This window comes from Mirounga angustirostris, unplaced genomic scaffold, assembly GCF_029215605.1.
Source record: "Mirounga angustirostris isolate CCGP_5_RB_7025 unplaced genomic scaffold, mMirAng1.0.hap1 SCAF_4, whole genome shotgun sequence".
NCBI classification, from domain to species: Eukaryota; Metazoa; Chordata; class Mammalia; order Carnivora; family Phocidae; genus Mirounga; species Mirounga angustirostris.
In genome coordinates, this window is record NW_026991712.1 from 93,450,059 (window position 1) to 93,472,603 (window position 22,545).

At 44.7% G+C, this 22,545-nt stretch overlaps 1 protein-coding gene across 4 annotated transcripts in view; it reads right to left on the reverse strand.

Annotated features, from left to right (window-relative positions):
- SLC22A15 (solute carrier family 22 member 15) overlaps positions 1-22,545 on the reverse strand; it is a 76,976-nt gene that overhangs the window by 32,729 nt on the left and 21,702 nt on the right. For all 4 annotated transcript variants that reach the window (XR_010410779.1, XM_064588585.1, XM_064588586.1 and 1 more), the window contains exons 3-5: positions 7,027-7,159; positions 6,240-6,404; positions 3,894-4,023 (exon numbers count right to left, since the gene is read on the reverse strand). Coding sequence is in view for 3 of the 4 variants with exons in the window: in XM_064588585.1 (XP_064444655.1) it covers positions 3,894-4,023; positions 6,240-6,404; positions 7,027-7,159 (428 nt within the window). In the remaining variant the exon portion in view is untranslated. The remainder of the gene's footprint in view (positions 1-3,893; positions 4,024-6,239; positions 6,405-7,026; positions 7,160-22,545) is intronic.

Sequence of the window (22,545 nt, forward strand, 5' to 3'; positions counted from 1 at the left end):
GAGAGAATATTTGTGCACATTTGGTCATCAACAAAAGCAGGGACTCAGGCCTCCTACAACAGCCTGAAAAATCCCTTGATTTACAGCATCATTACCATGCGATTATTATCACTAATACACAAGCAGATAATCAAGCAAAATATTGTTCTGCTGGGAGTTAGGTCTGCCGATCATCAAGCGGACCCACTGGCCCTAACAACCAGGTGGCTTACGAGCTACCATGTAAACCACCTGATTGACTCTAAATGCAAATATAAAGAACATAAACAAAGCCTACGATGAAGATGGAGAGTACCGCTGGGAGGGAAAAGTAAGTGAGACACCAGAAATCTGTTGTAATAAAAATTAAAACCAAGGGGGACTGAAATACTAACAGTCACTATCTTTGGGTCATTTAGGTCACTGTCCCCTTTCCCTCAAACTTCCCTGTTTTCAGAATGGTTGATAAGCATTAGTCACTGTTAAAATGTTTACATTACTGCTAAATGTTTATAAATCCTTTTTATACTTGAGAGATATTCAAGCTTTGGAAATTTGAGTTACTAAACTATTTCTGCGTGGGGAAGGGTCTGTCTTGTACACAAACCGAGGACCTGACTGTCCCCACATTTGCAGAAGCCAGTACGCTTACTTACACAAAGGCTCACCTTGCTGCCAACGGATGGACTCGGGAATATAAATTCCAATACATGCAGATTTTGCATATCAAACAGCAAGACGTGTTTTTAAAAGAAAAAGCAGTCTTTGAACATGCTGCCCTCTACACAGTGCTGGGGCCACCTTCAGAAGCTACAGTGCTAATTTAACAATGTTGTCTCTGCTCAAAATATGTCCTGTGAATTTCTTAGGAGGTGGAATATCTTTGTAAAGTATGGAGGCACTGATTTTTAGAGTAAAACTGTTCAAATCCACATACTGTGAAAATGAGGAATTTTTAAACTACACACTAATGTTTCTAGTAAAACAAAAAAAACAAGGTATGACTCTAAAATAATGTGACTTTTTCTTACATTGCTAACAGCTAATTCTTTTTTTTTTAAAGATTTATTTATTTGAGAGCGAGAATGAGAGAGAGAGAGTACATGAGAGGGGGTAGGGTTAGAGGGAGAAGCAGGCTCCTTGCTGAGCAGGGAGCCCGATGCGGGACTCGATCCAGGGACTCCAGGATCATGACCTGAGCCGAAGGCAGTCGCTTAACCAACTGAGCCACCCAGGCGCCCCGACAGCTAATTCTGAAGGCTATTTCCACATATTTTTTGTGCCCACACCTATCCAATGGATCTGAAGGATCATCTGTGCGGAAGGCCCTGGGCTTTGGTGCTGGGGGACGTGTGACCAAGCCCAGCACCTGGAGCTGTCAGGAGGAAGCTCCTGAAGCAGAAAGAGACGGGCTCCAGCGTGAGGTGGAAATAGAACACTCGTAGGGCACGGGGTAAGTGCTGGAGAATTCAGAAGCCAAAGCAAATGACTGGTAGCTGGAGGTGTGATGGGGACAAGTCTGGAGGGGGTAGCATTTGAGCAAACCCGGGAGGCCAGGAGTTAACTAGGAAGAACTGGAGAGCAGGGCGTGGGAAGGGCAGGGGCAGCATCCAGCAGGGGTCCCGGAAGCAGGATGGCACAAGATGACGCCAGAAACTACAAGCAGCTTGCTGTGCCTGGCACACAGGATATGGGAAATGGGCTGGGAGACGATCAGAAAAGATAAACTGCAGGCTGACCGTGGGAAGGCCTAATGGAATAATTATATATTTTGGGTTTACATGCTCTTTTCTCTCTGTTTCCTATTGTTTCCCGACCTGAATTCATCTCCCAGGGTGTGGACGGCCCCACCTAGCACTAGGACCGTAACAAACTCAGACCACATTCAGAAAAGACAGGCAGAACAGCTCATTCCGGCCGTCAAAGTCGCTCTAAAGACTTATTGGCTATTTAAAAAGAAAATTCATTTATCTACCCACATTTACATGACTGCTTATTAGTTCAAGGATGACACTAGGTACCCATTTATTCCAAAAATGTATAATACACGAACTAATGAAATGTTGTTAGTTTCCCTTTCTGGTAGGATTATCTCATTCCAATTCACATAACTAAGTACATTTAATACATTTTGCTTGTTTAAGTATAGGTAAACTATTTCTATTTTATTCATTCTTTAAAGTTTATCTATTTATTTTTAAGTAATCTCTACACCCAATGTGGGGCTCGAACTCACAACCCCGAGATCAAGAGTCCCATGCTCTTCCGACTGAGCCAGCCAGGCACCCCACTGTTATATTCATTTTTGCACTTAATTCTCTTATTTCAAAGAGAATACAAAAACAGATTTCAGTTCGGGTGCCAGGGTGGCTCAGTTGGTTAAGCGACTGCCTTCGGCTCAGGTCATGATCCTGGAGAGTCCCAGGATCGAGCCCCGCATTGGGCTCCCTGCTCGGCGGGGAGTCTGCTTCTCCCTCTGACCCTAACACCTCTCATGTGCTATCTCTCATTCTCTCTCTCTCAAATAAATAAATAAAATCTTTAAAAACAAAAAACAAAACAAAAAAACAGATTTCAGTTCAATCCTCAATCCAGCAAATCTCAATTAGTAGAACTTGAAAAAAGAACGACTACATTAAATATGCATCTGAAGGAAAATTCTGCCACAGATATCGCTCACTCCACTGGCCGAAAATTTTATTTATTCCAAAGATTTTAATGATTCAAATTACAGGTCTGATATCTCAGGAGAAAGCCTTTCACAAGCACATTAAAACTTCTGGTGAAATAAAACTAAAAACTCAAACTTCTTTTTTTTTCCAGATTTTATTTATTTGAGAGAGAGAGAGAGTGCATGAGTGGGGGCAGAGGCAGAGGGAGAAGCAGACTCCCCGCTGAGCAGGGAGCCCGACCTGGGACTCGATCCCAGCACCCTGGGATCATGACCTGAGCTGGAGGCAGATGCTTAACTGACTGAGCCACCCAGGTGCCCCTCAATTGTCAAACTTCTTAAGCACATCATTAAAATGATGAAATAAGAAATGGAATAGTATTACTTCTTTGTGACACAGTATTTATGAGTGAAACTGGTTTCTAAGCCCCAACAAGATAGTCAGTAATGTTAATTTTATGGAGAACTCTGTAAATGTCTCTTAAATATTTGTTTTACTGTTACCAGAGCCTGAGGCTATTTAGGGAAGAATATTAATAAATAATATTATTCTATTATATATTATGTAATATGTATTATATAACAAACACTATTAATGACATTATTAATAAAGTATTTGCTATGGGAAGAAAGAACTTGTAAAAGAGCTCTAAGTTGGGGGCTCGCCTTACAGCATTCAGGGCGCCATGGTGTGACATCTGAGCAAGTTGTTGGGAGCATCCTGCCCTGACCAGGGAATCACCCTTTTACCGCTTTGAGCCATCTACCCTAAGGATTTCTCCCATATCTGAGAGTCTTCCCACGTCCACATTTAGAGGCCCTGAAATAAGGGTCACCTGTAGGACAGATAGTTGCCGCTACATATTGGGTATGAATGGACTGTGATATTTGCAACATTGTACCTGAGTCAGATGCCAAGCACCTGACCTGATCCAGCCTGAAGATCTTCAGGCTTGAGGCATTAGGTTACAAAAGAAACTGGCACCCTGGGTCAACAACTTGAAGGTTAAAATGCAATCTATGGAGACGTTACTTGAAACAAGGGATACCTGCATTCTGAATTAATTAAGCATCTCTCTTCCCAGCAGCTGCCAAGCATTGGACCGCTTGTGGGATTTAGCTCTTCACCAAAGTCAGTTCAGGCAAACTCCTGAAAGGGAATAACGCTGCTCATTGACCCGCATCCTCTTAAGACATTCCTTCTGCATATTAAATTAAACCTCTAAGAGGAAAAACTACTCACAATGACAGGAGAAAGACCACCGTTCCCTGTAGGTTAACCAGAACGGCGAGGGTCCTCCAGGAGCGGATGAAGTATCCCAACAGGGCATACTGGGCAATGCCAACCGCGAAGAAGAGGCCACCGATCGATCCTAATTCAGGGAAAAGACACCTGTTACTGGAGAAAGCACCATCCACACCACCCTTACCAACCCCAGTCACAGAGCCAACGCCTTCTTTGGGAGGTGTCAGCAGGAAAGAAAAGCCTACATGAGTATTGACAGATGAGAAAAGTGGCAGAGAGGCTAGCGAGTGGGCGGAAAAGGAGGAAGCACAGGCAAAGAAAACAAACCACATGTGGTCAAGAAGAATTTTAAGGGTCTGCCCTAGTGCTTTCTGCACTGCAGGCTGTGCTGACATCCGCCTGCACATCAGCTGAAGCTTGGAAGGATGCCTTGCTGGCTGGCAATACGGGTTTTAGGTCATCAGATTATTGCAATACTGAGACCTCATCTTATTACAAAGGTTGTGCCTCAAATCCTCATCTTAAATCACAGGCTACTCTTCATTTCTCCCTCTTGCCCTTCCCCATTTGGTGTATCAGCACCAGATACAGGACATTTTATAGCTCTCTGTTTCTTTCTTTCTTTTTTTTTTTAAAGATTTTACTTATTTATTTGACAGAGTGAGACACAGCGAGAGAGGGAACACAAGCAGGGGGAGTGGGAGAGGGAGAAGCAGGCTTCCCATGGTGCAGGGAGCCCGATGCGGGTCTTGATCCCAGGACCCTGGGACCATGACCTGAGCCGAAGGTAGACGCTTAACAACTGAGCCACCCAGGCACCCCTAGCTCTGTTTCTTGTCTGTCTACATGAAGCGTGGATTTTTGCCAGCACGCTGATAGGGAAAAAAATCAACCATGGAATTGTGAAAAAGACTATGCTTTTCAAAATAAATGCTGAGATGGGTATTAAGTCCACTGGCTTGCCCAATATACATGTGAATTTATACCTCTGACACACCTTCTGTAACTGCTACCATCACAGTGAATAGTAGTCCTCAGTACTATTTACCGCGCAGCCTTTTACATACATTGTCCTATAAAGCAGGTGCCATCCGAGCCCTACACAGAGAGGAAACCGCACCGAGAGGTCAGGGGCCGCTGTCTAGGACATGGAGCTGCGTGCAGGACGGCTGGGACCCTACCTCGTCTGCCTGACTGCGGAGCCTGCGTGCTGTCCCAGTCCTCTCTCTCCACCCTCCTAGGGAGAGGCAGGCTTCTGTGGGCAACCCACAGCGACAGGACCTTTTTGATCTTGCTACAAGAACTTTCTACAAGAATTCTGTAAGAGGACTGTGTTCTTGTTTTCTTGCCCAGAGATGATCAGTTCTCTAGCCATAATGACGTGTCTACTCTGCCCTAGTGAGGAAAAGGGGGGGAGCAGAAGGGACAGCTGAAGTGGAAGCATGTTCAGGACACCAAATCCAAACATGTGGTCCGATAAGTAAGGGAGTGGGGACGCTATGATTTCCCTGGAAATTTAAGATAATCAATAGCTATTACAGTTTCATTAGGGTGCATCAGATAGCACCTGGCTTCCAAGGATAACACTTTCTGTCATTGCTCAGAACAGCTCTCCCCACTCCGATCCTTCAGCAAGTCACTGTCCCATCAAAATCCAGCTCCCATGGCCGTCTTCCCTGCTCCTCTCCTCCCACTGTGTCTAAGCAAGCCCCCGTCATGTTTCACGGGCCAACCACAATCACCTCCTGAATGACCCCTCAATTTCTCCTCCAATTGCTCTCTCTCCACCCATGGTCCATTCTCCACACCTCTGCCCCAGTCGTCTTTCTGTATCCTATTGGATCCTATCACTCCACTATTTAATTCGCCCACTGGCTTCTTACTGCACTTCAAATAAAAACAAATTCCTCATTTGGCCTAGCACAGGCCCTACATCATCTGGTCCCTCCAACTTGTCCCTCCCCTGCCTAGGAGATAAATATTTAATAAAAATACAATAAGAAAGTGCTGGGAAAGGAGTGTCTAGGCTTTCTTATGTCTGCACTATTTTTCAGTTTAAGGTGTAAACGGTTAATGCCTTCCCGAGGAAACTGACACTCTTGGAATAATCTGGAGGCAAGCTCACCATCTATGAGGCAGGTCCTAGGGAGACTTTCTACAGAGGGATATGAATAAAATGACTTATTCAAGGTCATACAGAACAAACCCCGGAAAGCAAATCTAATGGTGAGATAGAGTGCCTCAAGTCCAAGTACATTTTTAGATTCTGGGGTTCAGCTGGTTCCCTGCGAGGTTTTCTGGGGCAGCTCACCATGTCCGTCATCTGCACGGAGTGAGCAGTACCTGCGAGTGCCCAGTAGGCGGTGCCCACACATTCGTTCAGCAGGACGAAGGCCACCAGCGACATTCCTCCGTTCATCACGCCCACCAGGAAGCGAGTTACTGCGAAGAACTCATAGGAGGGGGAAAACCCATTTGCAATAGCAAATAAGATGTCAAGAGCAAAACCTAGAATGACAGGAACAGCAGTCAATAATCCGGATGTAAAACAGCATTTGATCAAAGTAATAAATTATACTTATTTTACGTTTGTAAAGGTACACCTTTGTTAAGTTTTCTAAGCTATGCTTTTAAAAAAACTTTTCTCTTAAAAACTATAAAGAAAAACTAAGGTTTCTCTTTCTTTGTTACAAGTTGATATCTGTCAATCATGCACAGTTTTCAATTTTCACAACAGTGTGGGAAATGGAAAAATCCCAGCTCATGCTCAGCTTGTCAAAAGAACTATGCTGGGTCTTATAGAGCATATTTGAAATGAACAAACGAACAAGATACAAGGAAATGGATCTAGTACACTGGGTCAGTCTCTGTTCTCTTTAGAAACGTGGCATAAGTTAGAATTCAGGGGATGCCAAAAGCACCATCATCATGAAAAGCTTAGATGCAATACGTGGCCTTCACCAGGTATGCTGCTGGTCCCTTTAAAACGCTTGGCCAGAATCAACTCTAGCTGCAGTGTGGCCTCTTGCCAGTGCAATAAAAATCAGTTCTGTATCCACATGGCAATTCCCTGAGAATGTTAAGGAAGTAAGTCCTCCTATTTAGTCAATGAACACTCTTAACTGATTACCTGTGAGATAGACTTTTTTCCTTCCGAAGCGATCTGAAAGCTGACCAAAGGAAATAACTCCCACAAACACACCACTGAAGAAGAAAGAGCTTGCTGCACTGACTTTGTAAGATCTGTTGGCAATTAAAAACCACTAAAGGAAGAAAAAAGCAGAAGAGACATTTAGATCACAGAAAAGGTGGATGGACTGTTAGCTATTAAAAAAAACAAATGTACAACCAAAACTTGTACACTGGAAATTCTCTACCGCATTACCCACTACTAATCAAAATGTGGTAGATCATCTATCTTGGATAACATCCAAGGAGGTTTTGTCTTCAGAAACACTAGACATCATGATTATTATAATGTGCTCCCATAATACTCTATACACATCTTATTACAGCACTAAATATAGTATATAATAGCTAATTTTATTCATGCATCTGTGATGCATAAAATAGGTCCCTCCTCCACAGTCCTTGTATTTCTTGAGAGAAGGAGCCATGACCCACCCATTCCCATTTCTCTGCCGCCTTGAAAAGGAATGAGATTTTTGACAAGCTAGATCATAGAAAACCTTAACCTTATGCTGACAGAAATAAGCAGACAACAAAAGACAAATATGGTATGAATCTATTTATGACGGGGATATTGTGATTTATAGTAAGAATGGTGTCCATCCACTGTTATAGTAAGATGGTGTCCATCCACTGTTCCTGGCACATAGTTCCTGAAATTTCCTACAGAAGAGCCATAGGGGCATCTTTGGTTATGATACTCAGTTTTGATCCCAGTTCCTGAAAAAAACTTCAGAGCAATAAAGGAGAAATGGGTGTCCTTTGTTATTTATAACAAGCCTCTTTCAACCACACCTGAGTTTATTTAATAAGATGACGTTTGGAAAGGCCCTTAGATGGGGGCTGGTTGCCAGGGGAACCAACCCTCATGGTTAGAGGGTTATAACTTTCAGCCCCTCCCTCCCACCTGCCCCGCCCTTCGGGGAGGGGAAGAGGGACTGGAAGTTGAACTAACTGTCAATGGCCAATTATTTAATCAATGATGCCTATGTAACGAAGCCTCCCTAAAACACAAAGGGACAGGGGTTCGAGAAGCTTCCCAGTTGGTGAACACGTGGAGGTGCTAGGAGAGTGGGGCCCAGGGAGGGCCTGGAAGCCTGCACCCCTTCCCACATGCCTTGTCCTGTGTGTCTTCCATCTGTCCATTCCTGAGTTATCCTTCATGATAAACCAGTGATCTAGTGAGTAAGAGGTTTCCCTGAGTTCTGTGAGCCGCTCTAGCAAATTAATCTATCCCGAGGAGGAGATTGCAGGAACCTCTGATCTCTGGTCGCTCAGAAGCACAGGAAACAATGTGGACTTGCAACTGTCATCTGAAGGCGGGGGCGGGGTCAGCCTCGTGGGCCAGAGCCCTGAAACAGGTGGGATCTGAAGCTACCTCCGGATAGAAGGTGTCAGAAGGGTTCCCAGGGGCTGGGGGAATGGGGAGTTAATTGCTTCACGGGTACAGATTTTCAGTTTAGGATGATAAAAAAGTTCTAGAGATGGACAGCAGTGATGGTTGCATGACATGAATATACTTAATGCCACTGTACCCTTAAGATGGCTAAAAGTGTTACATTTTATGTTATGTATATTTTACCACAATAAAAAAAACCCACAATCCCTTAAGTACTATTCTACTTTAAGGAAACTCAGGAACTTAAAGAGAAAGCAGTCATCCCCTGTTTAAAATGCTATTACCTAAAACCCCATCTGGTGGCGTGTTAAGGAGATCTTTGGTTGTAAAGGTTTATAAGTGAAGCTGCCACACAGAGACAGACAACCAGGGAATGCTCATCTTTCCCCTTCACAGCCCCCTCTACTGGAGTCCGTGAAGACAGGCTTAGGAAGAGCCCCAATGCGCAAGGAGGCACCCCCCGCCCCCCGGCCTTGGCTGTCCTTCACCTCCTGGACCTCCCTTCCCTGGCTCCATCAAGGCTCAGAGCACATCTGACTTCTTCTCTTGTATTTCCTGTAAGACTGTGACGGTGAAGATCCTGACCAGACAGCTTCTGGGCATCTCTATGCGGCAACAACAATAACAAAATTCATGACGCTAGGGCAATAATATTCACTGGAAAATAAACAAGAATAAGGCCCCTTCACTAATGCTGGACTTGACTTCTAAAGTCCCCTGTTCTTTACATGCAGTTCTTAACCAGGTTAGTTAACTGGTTTTCCCAGCCCCTCTAGGATGAGAAATCGTCAACTAGGGTGTCACTGCTTTTAGAAATAGTAATCAGGAAGTTACTGATCCTGGTGGCACTCATGGTACAAATAAGAGGGATGGAAGCGATGTGACAAAAATCTGAGATATGTCCCAGACAGTTTTTCATTTGGGTATTCAATAAATTGATTCGTTTCTACTGAAGGTTAATGACTATACTAAACACTGGAAATACAGATGTGAATGAGCTGGACATGGTCCCCTCCCTCAGGGAGGGTAAGTGCCAGGAGAATAAACACAGAGGGAGAGACTGGGAGGGAACCTCTTCAAATAAGGGATTGAGGGAAGGCTTCTCTGGGGAGGTGACCACCCTGGAAAGCTGTTGAGAGAACATGAGAATAAGTGCCTTACCCTAAGGTAAAGCGCCCCCAGTGCGCCCCCAGCGGGGGTGATATGATGAGGCCAAGAGGTACACAGGCGTCAGATCACACTGGGCCCTGGGCCACAGTGAGCTGAGGTGTTATTCCAGTGCAAAGGGAAGGTGCTGCATTACTGGACTTAAGATTCTAAAGATCACTCTGGCCACTCTTAGAGAATGCATTACAACAGAGAAAAGTGGGAGCAGGGAGGCTACTGTACTAACTCAGGAGACCATGGCAGCTTGGATGAGGGTGGAAGCAATGGGGATGGAGGATTATGAGGACTTAGGATGGATGTTGAAGGCAGAACTGGCAGGACTTGCTGATGAATGACATATGGTGGGGGACAGAGAATCAAGGGTTTCACCTAAGTTGTTAACTTTGGCCACTCGGTGGATGACCTTTATTGAGATGAAGAAGGTGGCAAGCAGGGATCACGTATGTGGTGGGAAAGAAAGAGCTTTGTTTGGACTTGCAGAGGTTAGGATCTATAAAACACCCAAGTGGCGATGCCAAGCAGATACCTGGACATGAGTCTTGAGCTCCAGGGAGACGTTATGAGGGCTTATGAACCTACAGAGAGGGAAGAGGTTCAAGACTGGGGCCCGGGACACTGCCATGTTCAGAGGCTGAGTAGAAAAGACCCATTATAGAAAACTCCTAAGTTACAGTGTAGAGAGCTTAGCCTCTCACAGAAGTTGGGAGATGTCACTGCAAAGTAAAGCGAGCAAGAGAGGAAGGCAGAAGGTGGGCTCAGAAGCAGGGAGTGAAGAAACTCCCACCCGATTACTTCATTTCTTTTTCACTGAAGTATCAAGTGAGGTCACCAGCTGAAGGAGAGAAGTGGAGGGGGCATTTCAGGTTTCAGGAGGAATATGACAGACAGACTCCTCTCAGGAGTGAGACATGACCTATTCAAGGGAAATGTTGTGGGATTGCCAGGCCATGGTGAACAGACATTAAAGCTTTGTGGCTACTAATTTTGTGAGGAGGATGTTGGGAGTTAAGCTTACATAGAGCTGGGGACTTCCAGGAAGTACTACAAAGCGAGAGAGGCACCAGGACATTATGGGGATTTGCAAAGGAGTGATTATTGTAATAATGGAATATATGCTATTTAAGGAGAAAAGGCAGACATATGGGGATGGTGGGTAGAGAAATAATGTCATCATCAGAAAAATCCCCTACACCATTAACTTTCCTGTACTTCCCATTCTTGCCCTAATTGAAACTTGGTGATCCCTTGCAGAAATCATTCAGTGAACTGGATCCTTCTCAACTGGAGACTGCTTTTCCTTTTACACCCATGGACCTGAGAGCCTGGGATGGGAGAAGACAACCAAGCTTCAAAATCATCAAATCGTCTAAAAATCACATTACCAGACGGTGTAATCCACTACCCTTCTAGAGCTGATAGAGATGCTAGCTTGTTTTAAAATAACCACTCTTCCTCTCTTCCATAGTAATAGTATGTTTGCTGGGCATATGGCTACCCAGATTGAAGACTAATGTCCCAATCTCTCTCACAATTAGGTATGACACATTATCAAGTTCTGCACAATGAACGCAAACAGAAGCACCATGTGGCAGGTGCTTTGTGTTAAGAGACAGCTGATTTACCCTTTGCCCCTTCTTCCTTTCTATCCTAGTGCTTAGTATGTCCATATGAAAGCTGGAGCTTTATCTGGGGCCATGATGAAGAGGGCCACATCTTAGGGATGGTGAAGTTAAAAGCTGAAGGAGCCTGGGTCCCTGAGAACAATGGGGTAGGACCCAGGTATTGGCATATTTTTTAAGTTCTTCAGATGATTCTCATAGGTAATCAGGTTAAGAACCCCTGTCTTAGACCTGGTCATCCTCAATAGCTGTATCATCTCTGAAATCTTGATTGTGAATATCCTACTCGCTGTCCTCCCATCCCCTACTCTTCCAACTCACTTCCCCCAGTACCCTACTACTAATATTCTTGAGCCTGTTCAAGACCCCTGGTCACCACACTCTATAGTAAGTATGGCCTGAGTCAGCCAAAAAGATTAAATCATGGTAAGAAGATTTAAGAATGTGTAAAGAAAAGGGTAAAATATATTGTAAAATTTCACATAAAAGAGATTAGAAGAGTTCTGGAATTTGAAGGAGAAATTCTATTTTGTGAAAAATTAATTATTTTGGATTATAGGTAGTTCTGTGATAGAATTTTCAACTCATGAGAAATGTCTATGGTGACATTTTTCAGGTTAAAAAATAAATCAAATCTTAGATATCTGGTTGGCCTAGAAAATGGATGATTGTATTTGTCACAGGGATATTCCTTCTCCTACAATGGCCAATTAAAAAAGGCCTCATTGTACTCATTTTTAATAAACTGAAGTTTAAACAATTTCTTTTTATGTTTTTCATGGTGTTAGTGTTTGCTTTGGTGTTTTCATGCCTTCAAAATGTAGCCAGCACCTCTAGCTTTGATTATCCTGCACGTCAATTTTTCCTAGTCTGTTTATATGGCCAAGATGTTTAAGCTAATACTGATCTGTTTTCTGCTTAATTAATAAAAAGTGGCTAATGTGTCTTGTCAATAATCAACTGTTCTGTTGACCACATTTGCAGAACTTCTCAAATCCACCAAAAAGGCCATAATAGTCACCCTTCCAACAACTTGAAAGCTGTCAACTTGGATGGCAGTTTTAGGAAGAAGCAGCCCATGAGATGTTTGACCAGCAAATTCCAAATTCTGATTCTCAGGCTGCCAGTTTCATGTGTCAAATTAATTTCCAGTAATTCTTCATCATGTCAGTGCTGATTGGGGTAAAGCACTTCCTTATTTCTCCTGGAGTACATTCAGGAATGGATAGAAAAATCAAAAGGTATTGTCAAATTTTAAAAAAGCAAATTAAAGCATGCAAAGCTGAAATGCAGAACTCCCTGACAAATCTAGGTAAACTGGGTATGGTGGATTCAGAAACGTCAACTCAAAGACTTAGGACAATATGTTTACAACCAGCTTTCCACATGCACCATCCCCCAACATGTGAGATTTTGGTTTAAATGTTTTGTTTCCAACTTTTAAAACTTTTCAAATATACTTTATATATTTATCACATACCTATCATGTGATCTAAAGAGTTTTATGTTGTCAAGGTTCAGACAAGATACACTAGGACAGTGGTCCCGGTAGTATTTGAGAAGATGTACTGGTGTAACTTATTTTTAAAGTTTTGGAAAGAGGTCACCTGCCAGACTAGACTCAATTGCTAGCACATTTTCTTGTCCCTTTGGTCAATACTTAGTACCAAGGTAAAATCCAAACCAGGATATCACCAGGACATTGGAACCTAAACTATAATAAAACTACATGTGACAACTGTTACAGTCTTGAAAAATGTGCTTTTTATGAGGCTCTAAATTGTAAAATTCATAAATTTATAAGTCACTCAAACCCTTAATTGGCTAGAGATTATTAAAGGGATGACTCTATTATTTTTTTAAATGACAAGCCAAATTCTAAAACTAGAATGTTCTTTTTATACTAATTCACTTCAAATTGAAAAATCACTCGCAAATTGAAAAAGCTGGAAATCTTTTTTCCCCCATACATTAACAGAAAAGGAAGAATATAAAGACAAGGTATTTTCAGTCTTTCAGGATGACCTAGCTAAATCTATTTTCGTCTTGTAAACAACATCTGTATTTTAAAAAAAATTTATTGTTATGTTAATCACCATACATTACATCATTAGTTTTTGATGTAGTGTTCCATGACTCATTGTTTGTGCATAACACCCAGTGCTCCGTGCAGAACGTGCCTCTTTAATACCCACTACCAGGCTAACCCATCCTCGCACCCCCCTCCCCTCTAGAACCCTCAGTTTGTTTTTCAGAGTCCATCGTCTCTCATGGTTTGTCTCCCCCTCCGATTCCCCCCCCTTCATTCTTCCCCTCCTGCTATCTTCTTTTTTTCTTTTTAACATATATTGCATTATTTGTTTCAGAAGTACAAATCTGTGATTCAACAGTCTTGCACAATTCACAGCACTCACCAGAGCACATACCCTCCCCAGTGTCTATCACCCAGCCACCCCATCCCTCCCACCCACCCCTACTCCAGCAACCCTCAGTTTGTTTCCTGAGATTAAGAATTCCTCATATCAGTGAGGTCATATGATACATGTCTTTCTCTGTTTGACTTATTTCGCTCAACATAATACCCTCCAGTTCCATCCACGTCGTTGCAAATGGCAAGATCTCATTCCTTTTGATGGCTGCATAATATTCCATTATATATACATACCACTTCTTCTTTATCCATTCATCTGTCGATGGACATCTTGGCTCTTTCCACAGTTTGGCTATTGTGGACATTGCTGCTATAAACATCGGGGTGCACGTACCCCTTCGGATCCCTACTTTTGTATCTTTGGGGTAAATACCCAGTAGTGCAATTGCTGGATCATATGGTAGCTCTATTTTCAACTTTTTGAGGAACCTCCATACTGTTTTCCAGAGTGGTTGCACCAGCTTGCATTCCCACCAACAGTGTAGGAGGGTTCCCCTTTCTCCGCATCCTTGCCAACATCTGCCGTTTCCTGACTTGTTAATTTTAGCCATTCCGACTGGTGTGAGGTGGTATCTCACTGAGGTTTTGATGTAGATTTCCCTGATGCCGAGTGATGTTGAGCACTTTTTCATGTGTCTGTTGGCCATTTGGATGTCTTCTTTGGAAAAATGTCTCTTCATGTCCTCTGCCCATTTCTTGATTGGATTATTTGTTCTTTGGGTATTGAGTTGGATAAGTTCTTTATAGATTTTGGATACTAGCCCTTTATTTGATATGTCATTTGCAAATATCTTCTCCCATTCTGTCGGTTGTCTTTTGGTTTTGTTGACTGTTTCTTTTGCTGTGCAGAAGATTTTTAATCTTGATGAAGTCCCAATAGTTCATTTTTGCCCTTGCTTCCCTTGCCTTTGGCGCCAACATCTGTATTTTTGATCATATGATTATCACAATCATTGAGTTCATAAGCCGGGCATGTATTATACTGTATTTTCAAAAAGGATTTGAGCGGGCCAGCACTAAAGGCACTGGCATTTACTCATCAAAAGAAAGTAGGCCTGCAGGAAAATCAGGCACCAGCAGCAGGTGCCTCACAAATAAAAGATGAAAGGAACATAAATACGGTGAATGCTGGTTTTGAGTACAGAGCCAGGTGCCATGCAGAGCCATCTAGCTCTTAAGGATGAAAAAAAGGCACGCAAGCAGAAGTGAAGAATGTTGACTATTGACAACACTGGGTAGGAGTGAAGCATCCAGGAGGCTTTCTCATATTTGGATTCTTACTGCTCCGAGGCTAAGAATAAGATGGCCCCTCCCATAAAGGGGTAAAGTATTGTGGATGTCAAGAGAAGGTGCTCTAGCTGCAACACAGAGAGTGGAATAGACCCGTCAAAGGTCATTACGGTGATCCAAACCAGCCTGGATGGGGTGGGGGATTAGAGAAGAGAATGGATTCAAGCTGGAAATAGAGACTTGGGTTGAGCCATCCATGAATAGCTATTGTATGATGCCAAATAGATCAATCACAGATTGAGTGAAGCTTGAAGTTTTGTGTTTTTTTTTAAAGATTTTATTTATTTATTTGAGAGAGAGAATGAGATAGAGAGCATGAGAGGGGAGAGGGTCAGAGGGAGAAGCAGAATCCCTGCCGAGTGGGGAGTCCAATGCGGGACTCGATCCTAGGACTCCAGGATCATGACCTGAGCCGAAGGCAGTCGCTTAACCAACTGAGCCACCCAGGTGCCCGCTTGAAGATAAGTTTTAAAGGAAATAACAAAATGTGTTTTTAGCATCTCCCTTGAAATCATCAAACCTTCAGCTTTATGGAAATGTCACAAGTCAAAACAGTCATTTTTCTGACATGGCAGAAATAGGATAATCTAAAAAAATTAATTATTGCTTTAAAGTGGACTGCATGCTTATACAATCCTAAAAACAAAATTAATGTCCAAGTGATGAAAACTATGTATCAAAGACATATCAAATGGGAAGGCTCAGCACCTTACAACCAGATAGCTAAAAACCAACCAACTCTCACATAATATTCTCCCCTAATCCCAACAAACACCTTTTATAACAGGTATTATTATTATTATTATTCCCATTTTATAGATGATGCAGCTGTAGCTCAGACACGATCACCCTAGAGTAAACCAGGGAGCCTGCACCCGATGCTGGCATTGGTCTCAACACCACCTTCTTTGAGTACTGTATGCTTGAATTAGTTAAATCATGTAGGCCTTGTGCTTGGGAACATGAGAAGGCTGGGAGTGCAGAGAACAGAATAATGTACTTAAAAATCAACTTCCAAAGTGTTTTATTTGAGGCAAGGAGGGATTTATCACATTCCACAGTATATGTTTTAAATACAAATACCTAAAATTTCTGTATTTTTTTAGGATTGATTTATTTATTTCAGAGAGAGAGGGAGAGAGAGAGGGATCACGTGCGTGCACACGCACGAGTTGGGGGGAGGGGCAGAGAGAGAGAATCTCAAGCAGACTCCCCACTCAGCAGAGAGCCAGATGCCAGGCTCCAGCCCATGACCCATAAGATCATGACCTGAGCCAAAACTGAGAGTCAGACATTCAAGTGACTGAGCCACCCAGGTGCCCCTAAAATTTCTGTATTTTTAATTGAACTTTTATGTACTATTGATATCCTCATATACCCACATGACACAAAAACGCACCCCCAGCTTGTTTGCTTTTTTTTTTTTTTCCCTCTGCTGAACAGCACGATGCTATCCCTTCCCTATGGCACTGGAACACAGATTACAAGATGCTTCTTAAATTGGTCGTGAATAAGGTGAAAAAGCAAGAGGAACCCTTCTTAAATGAACTCTGAGAATTCAGACACATATCCGGTCTCTGCCCTGCGCAACTTCTCACCAGCTCTGTCAATGTCACAAATTTGTCTGTCTCTGCTTCAGTTTTTTCCTGTGACCTGAACTGTCCGTTCCCCCCTCCCCCGCCATGTATGGTGACATTTCATGGAATAAGAGTTGAGAAACACGCTGTAGCCACAGACCACTGTAACAGAACAGACAGTGCATGGTAAATTAAAACCATGCACCCTAAGCTATCCAAGCAGTGGGTCCTCTCCCTTCCCTGAGGAGGCTGTGCGTGCCTGTCCTCCTTGTTTGGACCCACAGCGGGTGAATGTGAATAACGCCTCACTCACAAGTGAATAACGGAGGGCTACTGGCATGCAGAGCCCCGGGGAGGGCATGGCTCCCCACAGAAAGCAAACATCCATCACCCCACTTTCATGTGAAGCCTGGCACCTCCAGGAACTGACTGCTCTCGGCTCAGGCAGTGCCCTGTCCTCCCACGCTCACTCCAGCCCCACCTCGTCCCTGGTGAGCTCCTGTTCACCCTCCACGGCCCTGCCTGATCCGCTGGAGCTGACCACGTTCTCCATTCTGCTCTCTCCCTATTTTTGCTTCAAAAATGATGTTCGGTGAACTACACGTTGACTTGTCTCTCGCGTACAGTGCTGTGAGCTTCTTAAGGACATACTGGTGTCTAAGTGCTTATGTGACAGGACCGGCACTTAATGAAATATTTGCTGAATTCTTTATGTAACAAGAGTGAGTGTTATGGTTTATAGGCATCTTCACACACAACATCTCAATGTCACGACCTCGAGGACCAAGTTGTGAGCTTATGGATAGGCAGGGCAGGAACTGCCTTCCTCGTCACTCAGGAGCCACTGAGGGGTGTTCTTGCAACAGTAAGAACGAGGCAGATCTGGAATCAGAGGGGTTTCTGTCTTCCATATGACATGTAGAATCCTTTGGCTTTATCTTTAGCCTCTACATCAATGAGAAAGAAAACTATGGAGAAACACCCCCCTCCCCCCAACAAAACCATTGCAGTTTTCTGGCTAGAGAGGCAAAATCTGTGCCACTGAAACATACTTCCAAAAGCCTGAGTGACAGAAGCAGTGTGGCCCCTGAAAGCACTTTCACTGGCCCACAGAGAGCCCCACTGGGAGTAGCAGGGAGGAGGAGGAACACTGCCGTGAACAGCCCACAGAGCATAGGGGTGGGGGCAGCAAGCCAGGCGGGGGCCATGGCAGGTCTCTGAGGGGCACCCAAGCCCCTCGCATGGCTGCCGTGTCTCTTCTAAAGGTGAACTTTTATGTACGAGCCCGGGGTACATCACTAGTCCCGGGGTACATCACTAGTCCCAACTCGGACCTCCCTGTGGGGGGGAAAGGACCCAATGGCACAGCCTACTTGATCACCAAGAAAAAGGAAGACAAAGGAAGCTTCACCCAGCAGTCCAGACAGGCCAGCCAAAATGGGCAGACAGCACTGGGCACGTGCTTACTGACAGAGCTCTTGCTCACCCCCAGTCCTGTTTTGGTGAAAACCAGGTCATAGGACAAGGGCCAGAGCCCGACCCAGACCCTCAGCGTGTCTGTATTTCGAGGCTGCAGGACTGGAACAGCAACAGGGTCCCCCATGCACCTGCAGGACAATCCTCAAGGAATCCCCACAGGGTCAGCAGCAAGCCGGGTTCGGCTCCCTCAAAGATTCTCAGTAACCAGCCCAACCAAGCTGCAGCCCTCCACCGTCCTGTAGCCCCATAAACATGTTCACTGCTTTGTGCAGGAAGATCTCACTTCAGGAGAAAATCAGGTAAGCAGAGGCCTCCAGTGACTCGGGAGCCCTCGGACAGGGTATTTCAGGGATGGTTTCATGGTAATTAACTAACTTGCTTCGTTTCAATGTAGTTGTCACTGTGAATTACCACTTAATGGGTGAAGTGTGCAGGCTATAACAATCAGTGGTACCCGCATAAGGAAGCAAGACATTAAAAAAAATGAGCCCCTAAAGCAATTATTGCAGTGAATTTTTCACATAGTTTTAATACTCAGTCTTTTGACCCCAGGGTATGTCTTGGGGAAAATATATTAATCTCAAGAGAATAATCAGTCAATTTCAGTTCTTCAATATCGACGATGATATTAAAGATTCCAACCTTACTCTTTTTGGTGCAAACATTAATTAAGCATGATAATTGTGTGCCTCCGTGATATTTGGTACTTTCTGAATGAGTCAGAGCTCGGGGAATAATTTGAATACAGCAGACAGCAATTTGCTACATAAATTCACCCCAATGGCTACTAGCTTATTTTAAAATAGTCAATACTTCTAGATTAGAGGGGTTCTTTTTTGCATTAATACCAAGTTAATCACATCTACATAACCTTTTATTCACCCTTCCCCAAACCCTCCATGAATAACTTCTGCAAGCCCTGACCTGAATGTAATAAGGTGCAGGGGGTGGGGGGTTTAAAATATGCATTTTTAAATACAATCTGCTTAAACTATAGGATTCTACGGGCTCTATCTTGATATTTATTTTCAGGGGTTTTATGTGAGGTCAACGGGCTTTATACTTGCTTTTTTTTTTTTAACTCTCATTTTATACCAAATTATTTCAATAAAAACCATATCGTATCTATATACCACAAATCTATATATTAAGAATATTTACCAACTAATGGATAAGTTACCTGACAAGTTCCGGGACCAGTTTCAATGCCACCACTTTGTAGATTTGGAGGAGCAACCGAGAAACTACAGAGGTAATTAAAATTGAATTAATGCTGAGAAATTCATGAAGGGTTTGGTTGGGGACCGCATGCACCGAAACAAAGATGAGCTCAACTGGGGGCGCAGAGATGAGCAGCCCTTAAAAAGGGGCTGGCTAAGGAGTGACTGCAATTCCCATCCCACCCAGCATTGCTGGCCCCAGTGGCAGCTCCTTGATCCTCATTCTCGTTACTCTTCCCTCTGCCGTGGCTTCTCTGCTGCCTGTCATTTTGGTAGCGGCTGCAGGAAACTTGGAAACCACCCATACCACCTGCTTCGAACCACTCCAGGACCCAAACACCACCCACACAGGCCTCCGGTGTCCAAGGCGGAAAGAGAGTGCGGGAATTCACACGGGACTCGCACACCCTGCGTGCTGGGCATGAGGGTACACGAGCTGGATGCTTTATTTGTACCCTGAAATAAAATGAAATGACTTCAGGGAAAACATGAGATCTGCACTAAAAATGGAAAGCAGACGAGCATCCTCTTGGGTCTGCCTGAATATATTCGGAGGAGAGACGTGGGTGGCCCCGTCACGGAGGGCAGCTGGTTGAAGAGCCTGATGCAGGCAAACCTCCGTGGAGCTCGGGGGCTGCTGCTTGTTGGACCTCATTCTCCCTGGCTACTTTTGGTTATATCAGTAAACCGCTAAGTTTCTTTGGGCTTGACAATTATTAAAGCTTAACTGAATCGTTACTACTTTGGTAGTACTTGTGTGTTTTTCGGGTTTTGGTTTTTTTTGGAGGGTTGGGGTGGGGGGAACTGCTAGCCAGGATCCCCACGAGATGGATACAAATATCCTGAGAGTTGCATGATCACCTTGGGGAAGGCAAGCTATCTGCGGAGTGACAGATTCGCAGGTAGGCTGATTCCCTCTTTCCTTCTGCTTCGGTCACATGCCACAGGAATCTGTGGCCAGGCTCCACCATTTACTGTGTGACCTTGAGTAAGTCGCCAGCTACTCTGAGCCCCCCCCCAAATTCTGGTATTTTTCATTTACGAGCCACAGTACAAACACTATGACTGTCTGCCCTTCCTCCTTAGAATTCACTGTCAGAGGCAAATCCAAGCAGGTGATGGGCAGCCCGGGGCAGGTATTTACTTCGCTCATGTGCCATTGTGCTATGGTCACTTAGCCCACCTTTGTTCCCACCAATCCACCCACCCATACTTGCACCCACTCTTCCCAGGCGGAGCCCAGCTCCTCCCCCTGTTCTGTGCGGAAGTGCTCTGAGCTGCCGAGGACGGCTGGCAACGACTGGGGAGGCACTGGGACCCTGGAGCCCGCTCCTCTTCACTGACAGCAGCAAAGCACCTAGCTCTTCTAAATACTGAGATACCATTAAACCTAAAGGCTTCTGTTAGTTCCAAAAAAAAATTTTTTTTTGAAAATCACTGGGGTAGTGGAAAGAATAGGAGCTCACTGAACCCAGACCAGCAACTTATTAAATGTGTGATTTCGGGCAAATTCTCTAAACTCTCTACATGCCAGTTGTTCCATCTATAGCTCAGGGCTACTGGCAGGGCTAACTAAGCAGCACATGGGGAAGGTCTCTGAGAGAGAGCCGCTCACACAAGAGCAAATGAAAAGGTAGTCACAGTTATCGGCCTCTTCACTGTCCTCTACCTACCAAACCTTATGAAACTCAACTGCAGCCACAAGCTCTTGGTATGAATGGTCTCATTGCAGCTGAGGATCCCACGGGGACTGTGGGCCTCTGTCTGTACTCCTCCATCCACAGAGTGGGCAGGCCACGGCCACCGTTGCAAAGCATTATGAACCCACTCAGGCCGGAAGCAGCCGGTGTAGCATCCCGGATGCTCCAAAGATAATTCATCCCAAATCATGACACCGGCATCCCTGTGGAACATCCCCTGGAGATCCCACCGAGCAGTGGTGCATTGATATCCCCAACTGTGCAGCTGGACGACCCCACCCCCACCCGCCATTCTGGACCCATCTTGGGAGCACCTGCTAGAGACAAGGATCATTGTCTGCACAGAGAATATCTGCCTTGAGATCCTCCCCTGAGGTAGATAACCGCCTGACCTCCCGATGGGATGGGAACCTGATGTGTGCCTCTCTACCAGGGGAGGAATGTAGCAGGCACCTATAAATCTATAATGGTAGACGTATAAACCAGATGGATAGCAGCATATATATCCAAGTCTTTGTGCATCTTGGGAATGAGAAAGGACGGGTGAGTAACAGGAGGAGGGAGAGGGGGTCGGGAAGAAAGAGTGAGCCACAAAGAGAAAACCAGGGAGACACAGGCAGAGAGAATGAGGCAAAAACGTGGGAAAAGAGACAGAGAGAAAGGCAAGACAGAGGCAGCCAGTGAGACAGAGACACAGAGAAAGGGAGAGAGAAAGAAATAGGAGGCAGAAGAGAAAGGCAGAGAAACTCAGATGGGGAGAGGTGCAAAGAGAGAGACACAGGTGCCGAAAGACAAAATGATAGGGAGCAGGAGAAAGAAAGAGAAAAGAGAGAGCACGGGAGAGGAGAGGAGGGAGGGAGACAGACACACAGTCATGGTGTGATGACAAAAGCAGATGGCAAGAAGGACAGTGACTCACAGATGCGCCCCAGCCGTGGTCAGGGAGACATGACAGGCGGGTAAGGCGAGGCCATCTTAGCCCATCGTCTTTTTTTTCTCAGAGCTGCTTTAAACATCGCCAGCCCTTGCTGGGGAAGCTATTCCATCCCACTTCTCCTGCATCTACCAACTCTTTATCTGGGGAGCAGTAGCTCTCCGTGCTCCCTTGTGTCCATATTCAGCCTCCAGTCGAGCCCTGTGAAGGGTGAGCCCCCGGGGTGCCAGCACAGGAGGTGCGCTGGTGACCAGGGCGCCCCTTCCCGCTGTCCTGGAGCGTAGGGTCTGAGGGCGCTCTCCCTCCTTAGCTGGCTATGAAGGCTTTCTCTAGAATCAGGCGAGCAGTAGTTGCTCAAGGAATATTTGCTAATAATGGTGTCCCTCTGGTGATATGTAAAAGGGCTCCCAATTACGGATTTCATTAGGATTAATTTAATTCAGTTCCACTGAAATGCACTGAGGTCTGCTGTGCTGAAGCACAGTGTTGCTATGGGATCCGATTTACCTTCTGGTACGAAGCACATGCTGTGGGATATTCGGCATAAACATTACTTAGCTCCCACGCTGGTATACGAGCATTCTCGTCGAGGCTGCGCTGTCCAGCGCTGGTCAGCTGGCCTTCTCTTCAGAAAGCCCATTCTC